Source organism: Chinchilla lanigera, unplaced genomic scaffold (genome assembly GCF_000276665.1).
Source record: "Chinchilla lanigera isolate Chin_1 unplaced genomic scaffold, ChiLan1.0 scaffold00090, whole genome shotgun sequence".
Classification (NCBI taxonomy): domain Eukaryota; kingdom Metazoa; phylum Chordata; class Mammalia; order Rodentia; family Chinchillidae; genus Chinchilla; species Chinchilla lanigera.
In genome coordinates, this window is record NW_004955491.1 from 5794826 (window position 1) to 5817167 (window position 22342).

General features: G+C 48.1%; 1 protein-coding gene across 1 annotated transcript in view; it reads right to left on the reverse strand.

Moving 5' to 3' along the window:
- Nucleotides 1-214: 214 nt before the first annotated feature.
- Nucleotides 215-22342, reverse strand: part of Rheb (Ras homolog enriched in brain) — a gene marked incomplete in the record, with an annotated part of 38858 nt that continues 16730 nt past the window's right edge. Inside the window, 7 exon segments of the mRNA XM_013504611.1 lie at nt 215-1501; nt 3447-3528; nt 4225-4272; nt 4365-4421; nt 6342-6424; nt 12653-12720; nt 17197-17268. Coding sequence (XP_013360065.1) covers nt 1409-1501; nt 3447-3528; nt 4225-4272; nt 4365-4421; nt 6342-6424; nt 12653-12720; nt 17197-17268 — 503 coding nt within the window.

Below are 22342 nucleotides of genomic sequence, written 5' to 3' on the forward strand. Positions count from 1 at the left end.
AGTGGGACTGACCTGAAGCAGCCCTGTGTATTTGGCACTGAGGTAGCTTTTTAGCTTTAGGATTCAGCCATGTTAATCACGACTCGCTGAAATTAGTTTACTTCAACAGCATTGGCAGAAGTCTTCTAAGGTTGATTTTACTCTGGGATGACAAATAATGCTCAGGACCCGAGAGAATGGCGTGTTCTAAGAAATGGCATGTTTTATGAAAAACTACTTGCAAAACAGAATTATATTTTAAGACAATGGCAGCATTTGCTTAATATCAGAAGCAACCAGCCTGTGAAATTTTAACTAGGGGTACACACGAAATACACGGCTTAAAGGAAACCCCAAGTCTGGGGTACAGAGAGGGTGAGGGCTGTACACAAGTGCCCCACATCCCCGGTGCCCTGTTCCCTGCTAGGCGGCTCCTCACAAGAAAGCACAGTCAAGGCAGGCAAGGCTGACCCCTGACAGAGCACCTGCTGGGAGCGCTCCTCACCCTCAGAACCTCTGAACTACAGGACTCATTCTCGAATGAGGACAGGCAGACAAGCAAATCTACAGTACTTTTTTTTTTTTGAGGCAGTCTTGTTATGTAGCCCAGGCTGGCCTGGAACTCATGGCAATCCTCCTGCCTCAGCCTCCCAAGTGCTGGGATTACAGGTATGTGCCAGTAAGACCAGTAGGCAGATCACTTCGTAAACCCTATCCTGATGTGGACATCAAGCTAAGTGGGAAGAGGGACAAAACACGTCTCGTAGCAGCTCCTTTGCTTCAACTGGCATAACACACACAGGGGAACAGGAGTGCTCCACCACGTAAGGCCCCGGGGCTCTCCCAACACCGGTGTCCTGGTCACTGCCGAAAGGCCAGAAGTCGCTGCTCTCCAAGATCAAGGCCACTCAGCTGAGTCATCCACAATGCACAGGGTGAGCGCCTGGGTGCCTCGGCTTCCCTGAGGCCCAAGGGAAGGCTCCAGAGCAAGAGGCCTTCCTCCTCTCAGTCACCGCAAGCAGCAGGAGGGATCAAGGTTTGCAGCTATTTTATTTACAAGTATACATTTAACACAATGAAATAAACACTGATATATTGAAGCCTAGTTAATAGTAGTGTAACAATATGTATCATTTTCATGATTACATTATTTTAAACCACAAACGACACTGAAAAATTAATGCCTGTAAAATTCTTGGTCATAATATTATTAAGAAATACAATATATAAATTGAAAATATGATTGCTTAAAATTTGAAAATGGAAGTGAACTCATTTGGACAGTCAGAGCTGAACATAATCTGAAAGAGGAGGGGCTCTGACCCAAATGATGCCTCTCAGGTTAACAGAAGAGAAGAAGCAGAGCTGCTCTCCGAGGTCGGCGGTGAGCTTCCCCAGGGAGAACATGTCCCAGTGTCCTCCGCCGCGCTCACATCACCGAGCACGAAGACTTGCCTTGTGAAGCTGCCCCATCGATCTTTTCTGCCTCCAAAATTATCCTTCTGAAAACATCGACGGCAGTCTGAAAGGAGAAGCAGGCACAGGCTTAGTGCTCCAGGGCCGAGCGGCATCGGCTGTCGGCACCGGGAGGAAGTGGCCCTTCTTTATGAAGGTGGGGGTCCCTGTCTCTAGACGCAGTCGCTGAGGGTGGGGAGACGCTGTCCTCCTTGGCAGCCTGACGAGCAGGGCCTGTCCAGTCTCATTTCCAGCACCCCACTTTTCTAGCTCACTTTAATTCCTGGGACCCTAACCCAATAAGCTGACCTCACGACATTCTGTCCACTTCTTGTCCTCCCTGCCCTCCTGGGCTGGGTCAGGCTCCACAGAACCTTGGAGTCACTCTCTCCCCCTTCTCCACACTAAGCACCAGCCCAGTGCTGCCCGAACAGCACAGCCCATGACCGCTTACTGTCCGTCCCCCACGAGCAGGAGCCAGCAGCCCAGCTCTAGCCCCGCGGGGAGTGGGTAAAGCCGGAAATTGAGCACATGTGCACAGTGGGTCTGAAAACGAAGAGTGCCCTAGGCGAGCCACATAAACAAGCTGCTCTCTTCCAAAGAAAATACCTTGTGCCCCCATAATTCAAGAACAGGTTGCTAGGACAAGGCAGGTCACATGGCAGCAACCTGCCCAATGTATAAATAAATGTGCTGGTGGTTGAGCAGTCCCTTCCTCCCATCCAGAGAGGGCTCCACCTGACTCAGCTTTCTGTCTCAAGAGCCACACAGGGCACAGTCCAGAGCAAGGCAGTGCGTGCCTTGTCCCTCTTTCCCCCTGACTCTCGGTGCTCACCCTGGGCTGCTAAGCTCACTTCAGCGCCACTGACACGAGCACTCCACATCCTCTGGCCACAAGCTGTGTCCACACTCCTAGGTCCCGCTGGTGTGAACAAGGAGGCTGTCCTAGCTCTTAACCTCCTGGGCCCATCTCTGTCTAAGCAACGTCACTGCTAGGATCACCTTATCATCAGGAAGCACTGTACAGAGAAAAAGGACGAGGTTTGGTTTTATTTAAATCTAGTCCTACTGGCGTGGTAGTGCACGCCTATAATCCCAGCACTCGGGAGGCTGAGGCAGGAGGACTGCTGCGAGTTTGAGGCCAGCCTGAGCTACAAGGTAAGCTCAAGGCCAGCCTGAACTGCATAGCAAGACCCTGTCTCAGAAAAAAAGGTAAATCTAGTCCTACTTCTTATACCATATAAAATATAGGGTAATTTCAGAGGTATTATTTAACTTCTTTGGATCTTAATACTCTCACTTGTAATTTCAGCGTTCTAGGAGCCTAGGGGAGGAGGATCACAAATTTGAGCCCAGGCTGGGAAAGTGACTTAGTGAGATCCTATCTTTATTTAAAAAAAAAAAAATGAAATATTTCAACTAGATAATCTTAAGGACTGAGAGTCACTTGATCAAAATTTAATTTAGTTCAATTAAAATGCAAGCATAATACTAATCTCAACTTTATTTTTGGTACTGGGAATTGAACTCAGGACCTTTTTGTGCTTGCCAGGCAGGCGCTGTGCTGCTGAGCTGTATCTACAGGCCTTCATCTCAACCCTTATCTGAATTCTCACCATCTACAGTCTGGAACTGAACAGATCCAGAGAAGGTCTTGCTACCTGGGACCTGGGAACCAGTGACACAGAATTAACACCCTCGCTATCTGCACACCCAGGGAACAGATCGTAACCATGGACAGGGAGACCCTGCACTCAGTCCTGGGAGGAAGGGAAGGGGGTTCCAAGTCCAAGGCCGGCCTGGGAAGCCTCACAAGGCCCTGTCTCACATGTTAGAAGGGCTGCGGATGCAGCTCGGTGGCAGAGGGCTGGCTGGTACGTAAGAGGCCCTGGATCCTACCCTCCCAAAACACAAGGGACAGAAAAGCTTTGGGCGACAGAGGTGCGCTAAGACAGAGATCAAATGCTGAGTTGGGAGAATGCTGCACAAAAACGCATTTAGAAACTACATACCTGGTTTTCTTTAGCAGAAGATTCCAAAAAAGCTGCATTCCAAGATTCTGCCAAAGCTTTCCCTTCTTCATAACTGATCACCCTGCAGGAACAAGAACATTCTAATTTTTGTTCCTTATTACGTGGAGCATGCATAATTGATGAAGCAGGCTCCACTCTGATCACTCTAGAGGCCGTGTCTCACCATCAGGAGTCACACAGGAGCATTAATCACACCGGCAGAGGGGGACAAGACAGGCGCTGCCGAGTCACCCGCAGTCTCAGAGCTCGAGGGGTGGGGAAACGGCCGTGTGCTCCAGTGCTGCCCCTCACAGCCAGGATGTAAGCAGCAAGGGCCAGGCCCCGGTGCCGGGCTCCACCACACGCGCTGTGCACGCCTGCTCTCTGCCCGTGCTTGCAGCCGCCCAGCCCCACTCGTGTGACCCTAGCCTTGAGACGCAAAGGCACCTGGTGAAAACAAACACTGCTGCCTTTGTCACAGCAGAGCCCGAAGAGAATTCCCATCAGTGTCTGGTGTCCTCTTCAGAGAAACATATTTACACTGCAGTGACCATGCAGAACACTGCAGTCAGATATATACACATTTGGTAGTGATGGTGGTGTTACCAGGAATCAACCTCAGGACCCTGTGCTTGCCAGGCAGGCACTTGTGCTGCTAAGCTATATCCCAGGCTCTAGCCAGATATATTCTTGGTGTCAGAATAACTTAAAATGCTCCATCAGTGACTAAATCAGCTTAGACTTCATTTTATAAATCAGTAATTTACACTGTACGTACCTTTCCATATGCAGGTCTTTCTTATTCCCAACCAACATAATAGGTATCCTATTTGTAAGGAAAGAAATGAACCAGTTAGCGCCAGACCGTGCCACCTGGAAGACTGCAAAATGAAGAAGGCCAAGTAGCACACTACTTACTGCACTTTCCCCACCATATCCAACAGTTTGCCGTGGATAACTTTAATCACTTCAAAACTGTAAGACAAAACATATGAAATGTAGACATCCATTTCAGCACAGGCATTTTCCGATGGACGTCAGACCGTGGAGAGAACGCGCGTGTCACACACTCATCCTCTAACACAAACTGCACCCGCGATTTCCTTTCCTTTTCCTACCCACCCTTTCCCCCGCAGGCACCCAATAATCCTTCCCGATGACAGCTGCAGTCCAACGGGTGCAAGCAACACTTCAAGAAGAAAGTCTAAGGCGGAGCTGACAAGTCACACAGACAAAACTCAGTCTCCTACCTCACCCAACAAAGAGCCAGCAGCGTAAAGGACTGCGCCAGCGCACCTCAGCACCACTTGTCCCCGCCCAGGTGCACACCCAGTACCCGCACAGCTCCGGCAGGACTGTTTACACCACTGCCCCACCCACTCAGAAAGCCCGGGCAAACACTGCAGCCTGTGTGCCCCAGCACGGTGCAGAACTGGCTCCCCTCCGTCGGCACAGCCCAGACCCACACAGGTCCGAAGAGGCCAAAGGCAGCCGTCCCCCCAGGATCCTCTGCAACAGCCTCTGGCAGACACCGGCTCAACTCAGCCCATGGACTCCCACGCGCTGGCCACTGCTCCCTCACAGCCTCGTCCTCCAGCTCCCGGAAGGGTGCCACTGCTGCTTTCCGAACTCCCTCCGCCAGCCTTTCTCCGACATCCCTTTCCTGCACGCTTTACCCCGGGGCCCCACCACCGACAGCCCACGCAGGCAGCGCTTTGCTTCCTTCCCGGTATGTGTCAGGCTTTGGAGTCTGCTGAAGCCATGCATTACATTCTAGGTTTTTTTTAGGGGTGAGCCCAGGGCCCACTGAGCTACATCCCTAGCCCTTATGCTACTTTAAAACTCTGCACACTGTTATTTATTTATCCAACTGGGAACTGAGTTCTACGTTTTTGCGCTACATTGTGCTACATTGCCCAGGCTGGCCTCAAATTTGTAATCCTCCTGCCTCAGCCTCCTTAGTAGATTGGACGGGTTACAGAATAGCTGGAATTACAGGTGTGTGCTACTGTGGCCAGATGCACATTGTTACTTTGATAAAAATGCTTGTGAGTAAAAAAATCTCTAGTAAAAAAAAAAAAAAAAAAAAAAAAGGATATGGAAATAGTAAGTACTGCAGACTGTGTGACAAAAAAACAGAACTTCCCTAATATAGCCACGGGGTATTCTGGAGTGGACTGAGTGGGGAAAGTAAGCCCAGAACGCCAAGGTCCATCCCACAAAGGGCTACAGGTTCATTTCCGCTTCACAAGGAATGCTGAGGAGGCCTGAGCGGGAATGAGACCCTCTCAGCTGAACCCCACTGCGGGACTGGCTACAGCCACACAGGCTCAATGACTGAAACCGGCAGCTTCTGAATCGCTGGCCAGCACCCAGTAACAGGAAGTGATCAATTCACAAACCAAAACCAAAGTGTGGCTAGAGGAACCAAAGCCTGTTTTCACTAATAAAAACAGTGGCCTAATTTTCATGTAGGCAGATGAGACCCTATTATGCAAAGGTCTTATTTCATAAATTCAAAGGGTGAAGTATTCAACATACTGTCCTGCTCAAGTTGTCTTACAAAGTCTACTCCACAGAGACTCTCCCCACAGTTGGGTAAAACACACAAAATGTAAAAATTCATGTATTTCTCACTTAAATCATCAGAAAATTCCACATCACGTGCAATCACTACTAAGCAGCCTCAAGTAAGAACACAGATTTTACTCCACCCTGTTACAAAGCACCTACTGCAGTTAGTTTCCTCAACAGCCTGTTTGCTCCACAAGAAGCCACTAAAAACCACTCAGTCTAACAATCAAGTCTGTCACTACTAATCCCATCACATGCCTGTAGAAGGGTTCACGCCATCGTGCATGGCAAACAAGGTCAGGCTGGCACCCGGCATCTTACCTTTTGATTGATGTAACAGAATACACAAGAATATAGCCATTAATATCTATGGAGTATGTCTGAGGAAAAATGGAATATTCATCCTGTGGAAGGAAAAATAATTATAAGTGAATGAAACTTTCACTGAACACGACAATGTGTACCTAGTTTTTCACAAAAATCAAAGAAATTCAAGTAAACAAGGAACACAGTACCACCCCAGAAATGTAGACTGCACCCTGAAGATGGAAGAATGCCGTGTGGGTGATAACGCGCTTCTCGAAGATTTTCTAAGATGACCCCGGTTATTCTAGGACTCACACGCTGCTGGTGTCATTGGCTTCTTGAGAGAAGGGGGTGGAAGGAATGGGCAATGGCCCAAGTCTCCTATCAGGGCTCGCTACATTTACTCTACAGATGAAAAGTTCAGAATCTCTAAGGCCCTTGGGAAACAACACATCCTTCACGTCCCATTTGTATTCCAGTCACAGAGGTTTGGGCATTAAGTCTAAGGGTTGCCTCAAGGCTGTGTCATGAGCATTTGAGAGGGCAGATCAGGGGCTGGGGATTTAGCTCAGTGGCACAGTGCCTGTCTGACAAGCGCGAGGTCGTGAGTTCGATTCCTGGTACCAGGAAAAAAAAAAAAAAGGGCAGATCAAACCACCAAGACCTATCAGTGTATGCACACTTTCAGGGAAAAAGTTACTACTGAGCTGCTTCAGGAGCGACCCAGTGTACTATGCCTAATCTTACAAAGCAGCCTCTCAGAACCTGGCTTTCGATACAAAATTATGCTTTTTTTTTTTTTTGGTGCCAGAAATCAAACTCAGGGGATCTTGCACTTGCCAGGCAGGCACTGTACCCGAGGCCCCAGCCCCTGGACACAGAATTATGAAAATGTACAGAATATTCAGATGTTGATGCAGTTTTCAATGACACGTGCAACTGCCTGTGCAGGCCTCATCCTCGGTTGAGATTCAACTGTCACTAAAGCAATAGTCCCAAGCACACCATAGGACAGTCACGTCACACCACCACCACGGAAGCAGCAGCTCGAACTCTGCCAGCCCGCAGCATGGTCACAGCTCTTCATAACCGGGGATTTCTGCCCCATGGGGAAGTTCTTTTAAAAACAAGTCAGCCAGGGATATAGCTCAGCAGTATAGCACCTGCCTGGCAAGTGCTAGGTCCTGAGTTCCATTCCTGATACCAAAAAAACCAAATCAAAGAAATATGAAGTTTGGGCTGGACGCTCTAGAAGGACCCAGAGAGGTATGTGAATTAGCTTTGGGAGTCCCAGCACTCTGCGAAGCTGAGGCAGGAGGACCACAAGCTTGAACCCAGCCCAGGCAATTTAGCAACTTAGGGAGATCCTGTCTCAAAATTAAAAAATAAGAAAGGCTGGGGATATAGTTCAATGTGAAGGCCCTGGGTTCCATTTTCAGCCCTGGGACATGAGGGTGTGGGGGTAGAGATATGAAAACTTTGGGGACGTGGGAGAATTTTTTAAAACTGATTAAATGAAAAACCGGTTAAATTTTCCCACTGTGGGAAAATTAAAATGTTGTGACTATAAACCTCTCAAACAAAAATCTTAAACAGGCCAGGGATATAGCTCAGTGGCACAGCATCTGCCTGGCAAGCACAAGGTCCTGAGTTCGATTCCCGGCACACATATACACACACAAAAAAGCACCTCAGATCTTATACAAAATGCTAACTTCCTGCACATGCTGAGTGTCAAGGCGGCACTCACAGACCTCTGAAGCCATGGGCAGAGCTCACAGATAGGTCACTCAGACACAGCAAGACCACAGCCGGCACAACAGGGAAAACGACGACAAGGCGGGGGGTGCTCACTGCAGACTGCCAGGGGGGTTGCCCACCAGTCATGAACCTGCCGCAGACCCAAGCCGGGCACACGCAGCCACGGGGGTAGGGGCTAGGGAACGATTTCTAAGACGGAGCTGTGTTCCCTCTGTGCAAGAAAGAGGAAGTGACAACGCTGTACTTCAGATGTGCAGAACACGAGAAGCTTAAAAGGCTCTGGGCAAGGAGGAGGTATGCCGAGGCAGTGGGGACGGGAGGGAAGGGCTGGGAAGAACGACGCTGCGTCACGCACACGGACAAGCCAGGAGGACCGTGGCCACCGTGGGCTGCAAACATGGACTAACAGCAACAAAAACTGAACAAAAGCAGGCAGCTCGGAGGGCTGGAAGCAGTGGCGTGTGCCTATAATCCCAGCTAATTGGGAGACTGAGGCAGGGTGATTTCAAATTCAAGGCAGGTCTAGGAAATTCATCAAGATTCCATTTTAAAATAAACCCAGGCAGGAGGCCAGCCTGAACTACACAGGGAGACCTGGTCTCAAAAAAAACCCCAGAACACCCAATAACTGAAACACAAAAACTAAAACACCCCAACGCTCCCTCACAACGTATTGTCTGGGTCAGTGGTGGACAAGATTCCCACAGGGCGATCCGTGCGCGAGGGTCGCAGCGGCTTCCCCCCGCGGTGCGCACTACCACGCGCCGCAGGAAGCACCAACACCAGGCGCACGCGGCATGCAGGTCTGGGTCACGGCAGTGCCCGCTACTGCTTCTGCACTTCCTGCACTGTACTTCCTGTTGTTTTAAAGCATATATCCATTTACTTAAAGAAGTGGGGAGCTGGAATAAAGTGATACGGCGCATACTTGCCTGGCTTACCTAAGCCTTGGGTTTAATCCCCAGTGCTGCAAAAATAAATAGTAATAGTGAGCTGTGGCAGTGCCTGCCTGTAATCTCAGCACTCTGGGAGGCTGAGGCAGGAGGATCACAAATTTGAGCCCTGTCTGGGCAACTTAAGTGAGTTATTTATTTTAATCCACAATGGCAAGTTTGTTTTTCTTTTTTTTGAGACAGGGTTTCATTATGCAGTCCAGGCTGGATTTGAACTCAAGTAATCCTCCTGCCTCAGTCTTCAGAGTGCCAGGATTATAGGGGTGCACCACCATGCCAAACCTAATTTAAATGATTTAGTGATCCTTTCTCAAAAAAAAAAAAAAAGAAAAGAAATAAAAGTAAAGAAAGGAAAAGAAAAAGACCAGGTACGCAGCTCAGTGTGAAGGCCTTGAGTTCAATCCGCATTACACAGCAGCAGCCTCACGCATCTTGTCGTGTTGTTTTTCCCTTGTGCCTGAGTCACAGCTCTAGCAGCAGTAAACTCATACACGTATAAACATACACACTGAGCAGCCCAGTGGAAGTCCACCCCGATGTCTCCACAGCGGGAAAACTCGCTCATGTCACATTTCTAAGAATGTGTCCCCCTGAAGTGAGCAGTAGCTACATGTGTACTGATATATACTAGATAAACAGTGCTTGCTACTATGTATAGCTTGCTATGCAGCAACTTACTGTGAGCAAGTTTACTCCTTAATTGTGTAAATTAGTGGCCAGGCATGGTGGCGCATGCCTGTAAATCCCAGCACTTGGAAGGCTGAGGCAGGAGGATCACTATGAGGCCAGCCTGGGCTATAAAGTGAGTTCAAGGCCAGCCTGAACTGCATAGCGACACCCTATCTTAAAAAGATGAAAACAAACAAACAAAAAAACCCCAGTGTAAATTAGTTAACAGATTGTGGATTTTTTTTTTTTTTAAACAGGCCCTTGCTATGTTGCTCAAGATGGTCTGGAACTCCTGGACTCCCTTTTGAAAAGCGTGGACTGTAACTGGCTATAGGATCACTTTAAAAGGATTTCTCCATCTCTCCCTGCGTCCCCCTTCCTAACCCACAACTAGCCTGTGTGAGTCCAATTGCAGGGGAATGTGAATGGTTTCACCATTGTGAATCATGAGCACAACCATATCCTTTTTTCTCATCATGTACCTTTAAGAACTACTTGCTAGGGGGCTGGGGATGTAGCTCAGCAGCAGAGTGCCTGTCTGGCAAGCCAAGGTCCTGAGTTCAATTCCCACTACCATAAAAAGAAACAAACAACTACTGCTTACAATGACAAATTATTCAAAGAAGCCAAATGAGAAGAGTAGGCTGGTCTTAAACTCACTATGTAGCTCACACCAGCCTTGAACTTGCTGCGAATCTCCTGCCTCAGCCTCCCCAGTGCTGGCCACGCCTGTCTGTTGTGAATACTGTTACCCAAAGAAGCAACTGAGCTGCAAACCCAGCCACCGCTCTTGTCGCATCACACATCGTACTCATTCCCTACGAAGGGACCCCTTCTGTCCTGCTATCTGTATTACCCTAACACACACAAACTGTTTGCTGTCCCACTGTCCACTCATGGCATAGACTAGTGATGGCGAGCAAGTGCCCAAACTGCACCCCCAACCCACTTATTTATCATAAAGTGACAACACTGCCATTAAACCTGAACACTGAGGTTTTACGCTAGAAAGTAAAAACAAGCAAGCAAGCAAGCAAGCAAACCCAACTCATATACTGAACATTTGTCTTTTTCTTTTGTCTTTCCGAGACAGGGTCTCGTTATGCAGTTCAGGCTGGCCTTCAGCTCACTTTGTATAGCCCAGGCTGCATTTGAACTTACAATGATCCTCCTGCCTCAGCCTCCCAAGTGCTAGGATTACAGGTGTGCACCACATCTGGCTATTAACATCTGTCTTAAAAGAACAGTACCACATGTGCCACAGGTTCACCACCACTGCTTCAGAGCAAGCAGCACCTTCTTTGCTGATAAAGCCAACACAAAGATGTCCCTCTGGAGCTCCTCCCTGCTGCCCACGTCACTGCGCTAACACCTGTGCCTGCCAAGCTCAAGGCACTAGGGCCCACGGCTGTGTGTGGTCAGCCAGGTGGGTGCTGCCCTCCCCGCCCGTTCAAAAGGCAGCTCAGGTGCAACAAGGGCTCCTCTCTGCTCACACGATGGGACGCAGCCCGTGCCTGGCAGCTGGGCCGCACTGCCCCACACAGGCAAGTTTCTAACGAGTTTCCAGTGTTGCACGGAAGTGATTCCCCAATCTAAAGCTGCACCCTCACTTTTCAGGAGCTTCAGGAAGATTCCAAACAGAGAATCCTGCTGCCGGCAAGGTCCCACTGCTGGCACAAAGGGGGCCCTTCTCTTCCAGGTCATGCTACGGTACACCTGCTGTCCCAGCACAACCATTACTTGAAGCCTCCAGGGGCTAAGTGTGTCTTGGTTCAGGCAAAAACTCGCCTTCACTGTAAAGACAGACACAAACCCAAACCACCTCACCCGGAGGCTCCTCTCCGCCAGCCCTAGAATAGCTGTGTCCCTCTGGCATGGAGGCTGCTACTTGTTCTGATGAGCCCTGACCCACCCTCTGTCAGGGGCTAGGTCCCCAGGATGGCTCTGCTCACAGATGGCGGCTGGCATATGCAGCTGCGAGGCACATCGACCCCGGGCACGATGCACCAGGTGGGAGGGCAGGCACGTGCAGGGCGCGCATGCTCTCAGACTACATGTTTGGTTTCTTTCCCTCCCAGCTTCTGGACTGGGAACCGCTGGTTTCTCCCACGCTAACACAACTCAGTGTAGCTATTTCTTGCTCACAAAGGGGCCACGGTCTCATTCTCCGTTCACTTCCAAACAAAGAGAGGGAATTCATTCCCAACCCGCAGGACGCGTCACACTGCTCTACAGGGCTACTTCAGCTTGCCCAGACCCCAGAAAAAGACTCCTTTCAACGCGGCTGGCCAGATGAAAGCACCCACCTCCCATGTGCCTGGCCCTTTGTGGGTATAAGCCGGAGAGAGGAGGAGTGAGGAACCAGACACCATCCTCTGCCCCGCCCCGCCCTCCGGTGAACAGGGACGATTCAGTCTAACAGAATGGCTTCTAGCAAAGTGGGAGCGGCTACCATGGAAACGAGGCAGCTAAGCTGTCAAAGGGCTTTTTCATTCCCAGCGATACGTTTCTTTCCCCCTGGCTTCCAGTCAGTTGCCGTGGTGAAGCATTCCACACACCACCATCACACGGATTAACCTGTAAGTACCCTTTTCAGGGCCAGTCATTTAACTTTCGGCAATTACCCACTGCCAGCAAATCAAATTGAAACCCATGTTTCAAGGCCCAAGTCCTCCTAAGATGAGCTGCCTGTTTCTGCACTGTTCTCATGCTGGCCCTCTGAGATTTATCTTTGCTTTTAAAGAAGGAGCATACACATTACTAAAGAAAAAACACTAGTATTATTTTCTAATACAGAAATGCTACTCAGAAAACAGAAAACCACTACTCTAGTGTCAACTAAGAAAACTTCAAACTACCCTAAAGTGGGAAAAAAAAATTTCCCTGGAAAGCAGCCATTCACACCCTCAGGACAAAGCTGAGGCGCGTCCCAAGGTCACTTACCTGCCCAGCTGTGTCTACAAGCTGAAGATGATATTCTTGTCCATTTACTGTGATCAGTTTTGTGAAAGCTAGAGGGGCAAAGGGGATTAAATATTAGTTTAAAGACAGTAACTCTAGATCACTTCAAGTTTGAACGATGACAAGGCATCGAGCACAGAGTCCCTACCAATCCCACAAAAAGTTCCCAGGAAACAAAAGAGATCGATCCTCTTGAGTTGTACGGATTCTTCCCTACTTCCATTATCTAACTAAGCACCACTGCGGTCTGACTGGGTAAATCCTGACTCTTCCAGACAAACTAATTAGGCAGCAATTCACATCCAATACACATACTCTGTGCTCTGTGCAGAGTCCCTTCCATTTGTGAGGAAGTGAAATGTACAAGAGGCGTGAGGCCTAGAGTGAACCCAAGCCCCAGAAGTCTTCCATTAATTCACAGAGAGCTGGTGTCCAGTACAAGGAGCTAAGCTTAATCCAAATGTTTCCAACTTCCAGTACATAAAAAATGAACGATTTTACTGGTAGATAAAGCAGCAATGGAACAGATGTTTTGAACTGAGGCTACCATCCCCACTTAGCTTAAGGATCCAATTTATCACAATTTCTTTTTCCTACCAAGGCGGGGGAAGAAATCAGATACCAAAGGAGATAACTCAGAATTCTAAGGAATCAGGCTTCAACACATGCAGGCAGGAGGAAAGAACTATTAACAGTAACAGAATATTAAAAAAAAAACCATCTGGGACCCTGTGCGTAAGTGGAACAGATTTCCCTGTGTGCCCAGCCCCAGCCAACTCCTGCCCAGCCGTCTAGCACCATGAGAGCCAAGCGGGAGGATTAGTGCCTCAGACAGCCGAGAGAGGTCACACTTTGTCACACGCCAAAAGGCAAAGCAAGAGTCAGATGGAAACTGGTCAAGAATGCTCTCCGTGACAAGGAAGACAGGAGAGCCCTGCTGGGCCACAGGGGCTCCACAGGGAAGGCAGCAACAGAGCTGTACAAGCACCGCCACTTCCAGTGCAAGCAGGGCCAGAGTGAGGTGCATGGAGGTCGCAGGCCGTCCCCAACACACTGTGCATCACTGTGAACCCTTCTGGAAATGACTGCTTTAAGAAAAGAAGTAAACCAGCAGGAAGTTCAATCAAGTTGGTCCAAGCCTGCAATTCCAGCTGCTCTGGACGCTGAGGCAGGAGCACTGCGAGTTTGAGACCAGCCCGGGTAACTCAGTGAGACCTTGTTCCTCCCAAAACACAAAGGGCTGAGGATGCAGGTGAGTGGTAGCGCAGAAACACCAGCACCCTGGGTGAGACTACCTCAGGATGGGGATTCCCACTGGGACCTGTGCTGCTGATTTAAGAAAGCAACCTAAGAGACCTTCACATCGCCCTGACTGGGAGAGCTGTGTGTGGAAACTTCCACTCACTATCAGCCAGGGGACGGTCGCGATGCGGCTGTGAGAAACCCTTTCCAAGGGTAGGAGCAACAAGTGCACTGCGGGGCTGGGATACAGCTCAGTGCACAAGCACTTGCCTGGCAAGCACAAGGTCATGAGTTCAATTCCCAGTACCAAAAAAAAGCATTGAAAATTATGTAAGAAACGCTGGTGGAAGCAGTGGGTTTCAATCAAAACTAAATACTGGTGGTTATGAGGTACAATGTAATCACTCTGAAAAGATTAATGGAACTAACATCATGTATTTATTCAACAACTATTTCCCAAATGCCACCGCTGTTACCTACCACCAGCAGCCCTGCTCTATGTGTCCAGGATGCTGTTGGGTCTGACTGGAAGCTGATGGAAGGCAGACACACACACATGCACCCAGCTGCCACAGCTGGTGCTGTCTGGCAAAAGGCCACCATGCAGAGGTTCCATAGAAGTGAACACAGCATGCAAATCAAGGCAGTGGGAGCTGAGAGAACAGGCAGCTGACCCACAGGGGAGCTGGACTCTGGGTGTGTACTCTCAGTGAGGTAACATACCCAGGATTTTGAGCAGGTAGGAATGCACTGTGACTCATACCTTTGCAAGACCCCTCCAGAGACTCCGGATAACAGGCAGAAAGGACAAGGTCAGAGGTAGGAGCCCCAGCACAGTCACCAATGCCATCATGACACAGACTAGACCACTGGCTGCCAACCTACAGCATGCATGCTGCGAGGGGCTGTTCGTCACTGAGCTGCAGGAGGTCCATCTCATCACCATGCAAAGAAGAGGATGGAGGCCTGCAGCAGGGGCAGAGACTCTGGAGGTGTGTGGAGGCAGAGCCGCAAGGACTGTCCGACCAGTGAGAAATGAAGCATCAGAGAATGGAGTCAAGATGACATCCAAGTTTTCAGCACAAGCAACACAGCTACCATTACAACGCACGGAAGCAGCGGGAGAACACTAGGGCTGCAAAAGGAAGAGAACTAAATCGGGTTTCTGAGGCTGTGAGGCCCGTTAGGAACCAAAGTGGGATCGAAGGCAGTGAAATACAAAAGCCCAGAGTTCAGCAGAGAACTTGGGGCTGGGGTACACACACAGTCCACAGCAAACTGCAGGAAGGAGGAGATCGCTGGACAGCAGGAAAAGCCCCGAGAGGGCAGGTGATACGATGTGCATAACAAAAGAAAATAGGAACGAACAGTGAAGAGGGTCCTTGCACATAAAAAGATGTACAGTTCCCACACAGAGAATCAAACTCAAACTGAAGACCTTCCATAGGTCACGGGAACTGCCGTATTCCAGTGGTGCAGGTGACAAGAATGTCCTCCGAGGACAGCCCAGAAGCACCTTCTACATAGCCCGGTAAAGCTACCCCTGTGCGGAGATGGAAACATCACTTTCCCTGAGGCTCTCATGCCTCCTTTCTCAATCAGCAGCGAGACGGGTCCCTGTCCGGAAGGAGTCTAACAGCCGTCAGCAGTAAAGGCCGAAAGCTTGCTGATAAGCCTTCTAGAATTCGGTGTTCACAAAGTGGCGTTTGTTACTAACGAATGCTGAGGACTCTTCATTTACATCCTACCGGGAAGTCCACTAGCAGGCAAGCTCGGTAAGGAGGCACTCCTACTGGAACCGCCCGCTTTGCTCTGAGGAGCCTTATCACTTACCAGTAGAGGTACTGAGGGGCGGGGCCGAGGCTGTACACCGCCACTCCTGCTTCAAAGTCACAAGCCTCTACTAATTCAATTGTGTCTACCAACTTCATCTATATGAGCCCTTAGATTAACCAACAATGGGTAACAAAACATCTAAATAAGCATTACTCTGGTCTACAACTGTCCCCACATTAGATAATATCAGGCTTTATTAATGTTATTTTCCTATATCCCTAATTAAAGAAGACAGAGTGCCAGAATTGTTGCTTGTAGAGTGACATTCTAGGAAAATGTGTTGCCACTGACTTTGCTATTAACAGCCCTTTCTATACTACGAAGGCAGGAACAGAATTACTACTGGATTATTCCTAAATCTACAGAGTATTAATTTAAAACATCATAAAACCATCCATATCCATATTTATGTTACTAGCAACAAATTCACAGTAAATTTTCCCCCATTTTTAACTTAATGTTATTGCTGAACGATGTCTTTCTACCAGAGTGGGTATAGGAATGGAACAAAAGCTTCTGCCCTATGCTGACCCTATCAGAAGTCTGATAAATAGAAGCTGCTATCTAATGAACATGCCTCCTGAACTTCCAAGGGGTACCTGTAATGTGATAGCCATTTCTGCTCTTGCCTAAAGACTTTAATACACAAATGCTCTGAAATCATCTGCGAGATGAAGTCTCCAGGACTGAACACGAAAACAGAAAAAAATGTAAAACACGAAGAGCTAGGTGGTGCACACCTATAATCGCAGCACTCTGGGAGGCTGAAGTAGGAGGACCACAAATTGAAACCCAGACTGGGCAATTCAGTGAATTAGCGAGTCTCTAGCCCAAAATACAAAGTTTAAAAAGAAAGGGCTGGGGGTGTAGCTCAGTGCAGAGACCCAAGCTTCAATCCTTGTACCACAATAAATAACAAAGCCCCACACACGATCAAAGATGATATTCCCAGCCATAAGAAGCCAGGCAAGTAGGGCATACTGGCGCATGCCTATGACCAGTGGTGGTGAATCTACAGCACGGGTGCTGCAGTGGGCTGCTTGTCATCAATGAAAGCTCTAAAGCTTTGCCATCACTGGTAGTCCTAGCTATGCAGGAGGCTCCCTTGAGCCTAAGAGTTCAAGATCAGCCTGGGCAAGGAAGAGAACAAAAAAAGAAAACTAAAACTGTGTTCTCTACTCCTAAAACAGATTCTAGATATGAATGTTCCAGTACAGGACCAATTTGCTATCGACTTGAGTAGAAATTTCTAGATGGCAGCGAATCTGGATACTAAATGAAATATCACTGTGCAAAGTGCTACCCACTGTAAGCTTTTTTTGCTCTTAGTTGGAGAAATACAGATTTAACCAAGGATCTCCTGTAACAAAGCCCCCAGAAATACACAGAGTACACAGTTTTTGTGTGAGAGGAGCCGTCCGAGTTAAGTGCTTGGAAACAATACTCACTGTTTTCGATCGTTGGGTCATAGGAATCAACAAACTGGCCTTCAACAAACTGAATCGTCAATGAGGATTTCCCTGTGAAGAAGAACAGCAGTTCAGTATGCATTAGCCTATGAAGCCATTACTTCTGGTTTGCAGAAAGCTGCTCCAACAGATGAAGAAGGTACCTGGCTCAGAAAACATTATCATTTCATTTCAGCAACTTTAAGAAGCAAAATACATTTTTTTTTGCAAAATAAATTCTGTTAATTTGTCCTAGTTGAGAATACTTTTAAGCAATTAAGCTATTATGAATTAACTACTTCTGTGACATTAACAAATATTACTGACCACAAGTATAAGATTCTGTAAAGGCTAACAGTCCTGTGTGCTCTTTCATCAGTTTTAAGGAGTAATCTGTAAATATGTAACACAAAATCATTGTTTTTCTTATAGTGCTGGGGATCTAACCCAGAGCCTCACATAAACTCTATCTCAAGAGCTATATCCCAGAGCAACGCAAGTATTTTATCTAAAAACTACAGTACCTAGATAATGAAGAAATATTTCGGATTTCACAAAATCACCAGTTAACAACCAAGCCTGTAAGCTAACACATCAAGAACTAGAACCGTAACACCGGATGTGATAGCTGGTACACGCCTGTAATCCCAGCATTTGGAAGGTTGAGGCAGGAGGATCTCAGTGAGTTCAAGACCAGCCTGAACTGCATAGCAAGACTCTATCTTTAAAAAAAAAAGGGGGGGGGCGTGCTGGGGATTTAGCTCAGCGGCACAGTGCCTGCCTAGCAAGCATGAGGTCGTGAGTTCGATTCCCGGTACCGGAAAAAAAAACCAAAACCAAAAACAACGATAAAAAAAAAAAAGAAAGAAAGAAAGAAAAAAGACTGGGGATATAGCTCAGTGGCATAAGCACCTGCCTGGCAGGTGCAAGGTTCTGAGTTTGATTTTTGGCACCAAAAAGAATAAAATACTATTAAATGCACCGGGCATGGTGGCACACGCCTGTAATCCCAGCACCTGGAAGGCTGAGGCAGGAGGAGCATTGTGAGTTCGAGACCAGCCTGGGCTATAAAGTGAGCTCAAGGCCAGCCTGAACTGCATAGAGAGACCCTGTCTCAAGAAGACAAAAACCAAACCAAAACAAAACAAAACAAAACACAAAGAACTAGAACCTTAACTTCTCACTCCTCTAAGTCTCCTAAAATTTCTATTGGAAGATTTTACAACAAGGTGCATGCCCTGTGAAGAAAAGGGACGAGGACAAGGCCCAGGGAACTTTACTCCCAGAAAAGAGGAAGGGGTCCTTCCCTTAGGCACCTCTGAACTCCTCTCTCACCTGGGACAGTGCCAAACACTAGCCTCACACACACCCTGGCTGCCTCACACACACCCGGCCCTCGTCACCAAAGGTCCTGAAACACCAACTCTACACTACTGGGACCCTACTGTGCCTCCCCTTCTCCAACCACAGAGAGGTGCAGCTCAAGGCTGCACAATGCCTGCATGCCACGACACCCTCACACACGAAGACAATTCATGAAAATGCTGCACTGAAAGCAGAATCTCCTGGGAGACAGCTAGGAATTCCACAAGTGGGCAAACCCATCTCCTCAGCAGAGCTCAATGCTCAGTGAAAATCAGACAGAATTCCCCATTCTGGACAACAGGACAACGCCCCTCCCCACACCTATTGCCACACCTTACACAGCCTTAGGCTCCACAGGACCCTTCTGCTCTGCCAAGTCCCTGCTGTCTTGGCCTCCCCCAGGCCTCTGAGTGTATGACTCACTTCTCTCATTCCGGTCTGGGCCCAAATGACAGCTCCTAAGGTGCACCTGCTCTCTAACAGTCACTCTCCTGTAGTTACCCCATTTCATTTTCTATTATTATTTTTTTTAAAGACAGGGTCTCATTAGGTAGTATAGGCTGGCCTTGAACTCACTATGTAACCCAGGCTGGCCTGGAACTCCCGGTGATCCTCCTGCTTCAGCCTCCCAAGTGGGATTACAGGCATGTGCCACCATGCCCAGCCCTCTTCTTACTTTAAATTATCTGAAATTGCCAGGAGTGGTGGCACACATCTGTAATCCCAGTACCTGGGATTGAGGCAGAAGGATCATTAGGAATTCAAGGCCAGCCTGAACTGTATAGCAAGACCCTGTCTCCAAAACACCAAAAAAAAAAAAAAAAAAAAAAAAGACCCTGAAATTATTTCCATTACTAGTCCATGGAGACCAGCACAGTGCCTGACAGCACAGACACCTGCTTCTGAGCAAATGAATGAAATTAAAGATCAGAGGTACAGGTTTTACTGTCTTGCACTCAGACACTAGAAAAGATCTCTACACACAGTGCAACTACAACTCAACAGAAATTTACAAATAACTCAATTATTACGTAACAGTACCCAACCATGGGCCTGCCTATGATATAGGATTCAACAGTGTTTCAGGAACTCTACAATTTTAACTGGATTGTTCTCAAAAGAAACCACGGCCTATACACTCATCCATAAAGGAAAATCTAACTCAAAATATAGCAAAGCTATTTTATATAATGAAGACAACCAGGAAAAAAAGTTCCTCTTTTATGTTAGTAAACTGAAAAACTGAAATAGGAAAATAGCAGAAGAAAGGGGTCCAGCATGAGACACGTGGTAAATGCCTGGTGACAGGAGGAAGAGACCAGCAGAAGCCGAAGGAGGTGTTTGCTGCACTGGCCCTGTGCTCACTCAGGCAGGGCTCACCACCCTCCTTGTGGGGTGGAGAAGAGAGCAGCTTCAGCGAGGCTGCTCCAAGAAATGCAGAAGCAACATTCAACCAAAAAGGAAAGTGGGACACTTCAAACAAGAGTGTAAGAGAGGCCAGGCACGGTGGTGCATGCCTGTAATCCCAGCACCCAAGAGGCTGAGGCAGGAGGATCACTCCGAGTTCGAGACCAGCCTGGGCTACAAAGTGAGCTTAAGACGACCAGTCTGAATGGCACAGCTAGCTACAGAGCTCCTCATTCATATCAAGGGAATACACTATCTGGCAGGCTAAATCAATATTGAACCTGAAAACGTGAGTAGTCATTCTGGCAAAAGCAAACACCGTAGCCTAATCTAAATCCCCGTGATGGATGGTAGTCAACTATTATCCCTAGGAATAGTGAACTGGGATCCCAAAACTTAAAACTTCATTCCCCAGGGCTGAGGTTTGATTTCTCAATCAGGCTGGCCACTGGGGGAAAGGTTATTACTCATCAGCAGAAGTGAGACTGAAACAAAACTGAGTTTCCCTTGGGTCTCTTGGCCTAAAAGTAAAAATCATTAATTACTGAAATCAGATGGGACAGGAAGGCTGCACTCACTGACCCCGACCTGGCTGTTTTCTGCTATGTTCACAAAAACGTGGGATTACTGGACAGCTAGTACTGAAACCTCTACAAGCCACTGCAGAGTGGGAGTATCTGTAAACAAACTCCACCATCCTCTTCCTGTGTCCTGGCTCTGGAGACACACGGGGAAATGGTCCTGCTCTTCCGGGCAGTGCTGCCAACAGCCTTTCCACCGCTCCTACGAGCACTGCTGATCTACGGCAAATTACGTTCTCTACTGTGATCTTTTATATCGCCCTCATAATTTCATACATTTCCTTTGGCTCCTGTCTCTAGCAAACTGATTCTGAAACACCAGCTATTCCTGGATGATTCATTCAGCAACAATTGTGCTCTCAGAAGGCTTCGAATCTGTACCATCTGAGGGGAATCTCAAGCTCCAGATACACTCCAGAGAAATATTATGTAAAACAACCCAAGAGTGACCAAAAAAGCAGCACCAGCCCAACGGTGCGCATAATGCACAGAAATAGACATCAATCACTCTTTTGATGGCACTGCTCATAAAAGATAGGGAAAAAAGACATCCCCACTCCTGTGATTAAATACTCTTCCTCGAAACAAAAACCAACTTTGAAAATCATACAAATTGGGCCAAGGATACAGCTCAGTGGCACAAGCACCTGCCTGGCAAGCGCAAGCTCCTGAGTTCAATTCCCAGCTCTGGAAAAAAAGGAAAATCATACAAATTATTTTTAGAAACTCTTCTGAACATTTATCAAGTAAACAGCATTGTCATGTTTTTTGCAATGATAAAATGGCATGACCAGGATTTTTTCACCCTGTTTTCACTAAAAATGTATTTTTAAGGCCACTGACTGAACTTCATGCTTTGTGATTCCTGCAGAACAGGTACCATTGATAAAACTTCTTCAGCAGTTTCCAGGTTAACTTTGCGTGAGTCTTCATACTTCTTTCCCTAAAAGAACTTAAGTAATAACCCCCAGCATTCTCCACAACCGCTCACCTTTCCCTGGTTCACGGGTACATGGTGGGGAGGGGCAGGACTTTGGTCCACCAGCTCTGCTATCAGCTCATCCAGTACCAGAGGGAGTCTGAACCATGTAACATGTCTGGATTCAACCCACTTCAAGGATGGCCCTTCTAATTGCCCTTAATTACTCTGAATTCTCTTATTTTGGGGTGCCAGATATCGAACCCAGGGGCTCATGCGCGTTAAACTCAAGCTCTACACTGCTGGACTACCCTGCCCTAGCCCCACTCCCGAACTCTTTAAGGCTACTTGAAAGGACTCATATCCACAACGCAAGCTCGCAATGACAGCCTCACAGCTCGGTGGTCTCCCTCCAGCTGTCTTCAGCAGCCCACCCTGAGCACACCGGGGCAGATGCTGTTACTCTGGCCTAGTGCCTCCCCAGGACCAGTCACCAGGGAGCCCCAGCGACCCTCGCACCACACCCAGGCTGGCTCTGCGCCACGGGGCCACGAGACCAGCTCACTGGGCCATGACCCGCGCCACTTTTAAGAAACAGAAAGACAGCACAGACTGCAAATCAGCTGCCATGAATCTTCTTTCTCAGTGACACACACATTTCAGGCTGAGTAACAACAGGCTGCAGACAAAACGCGAGAGACCGACCCTCCATAGCTGTCACTTCCTTCTCTAACTTAGGCCCCAGATAAATCCCTGCCCACTAATCTTTCTTCAGAAGCTTCCGCTTCCTTTCTCTGGCCTCTCCACTAAACCTCTATGATCTTAATCTACTCAACGGCTACTGTGAGCCTGTTGCTCAAGGAGAGGCCACAGC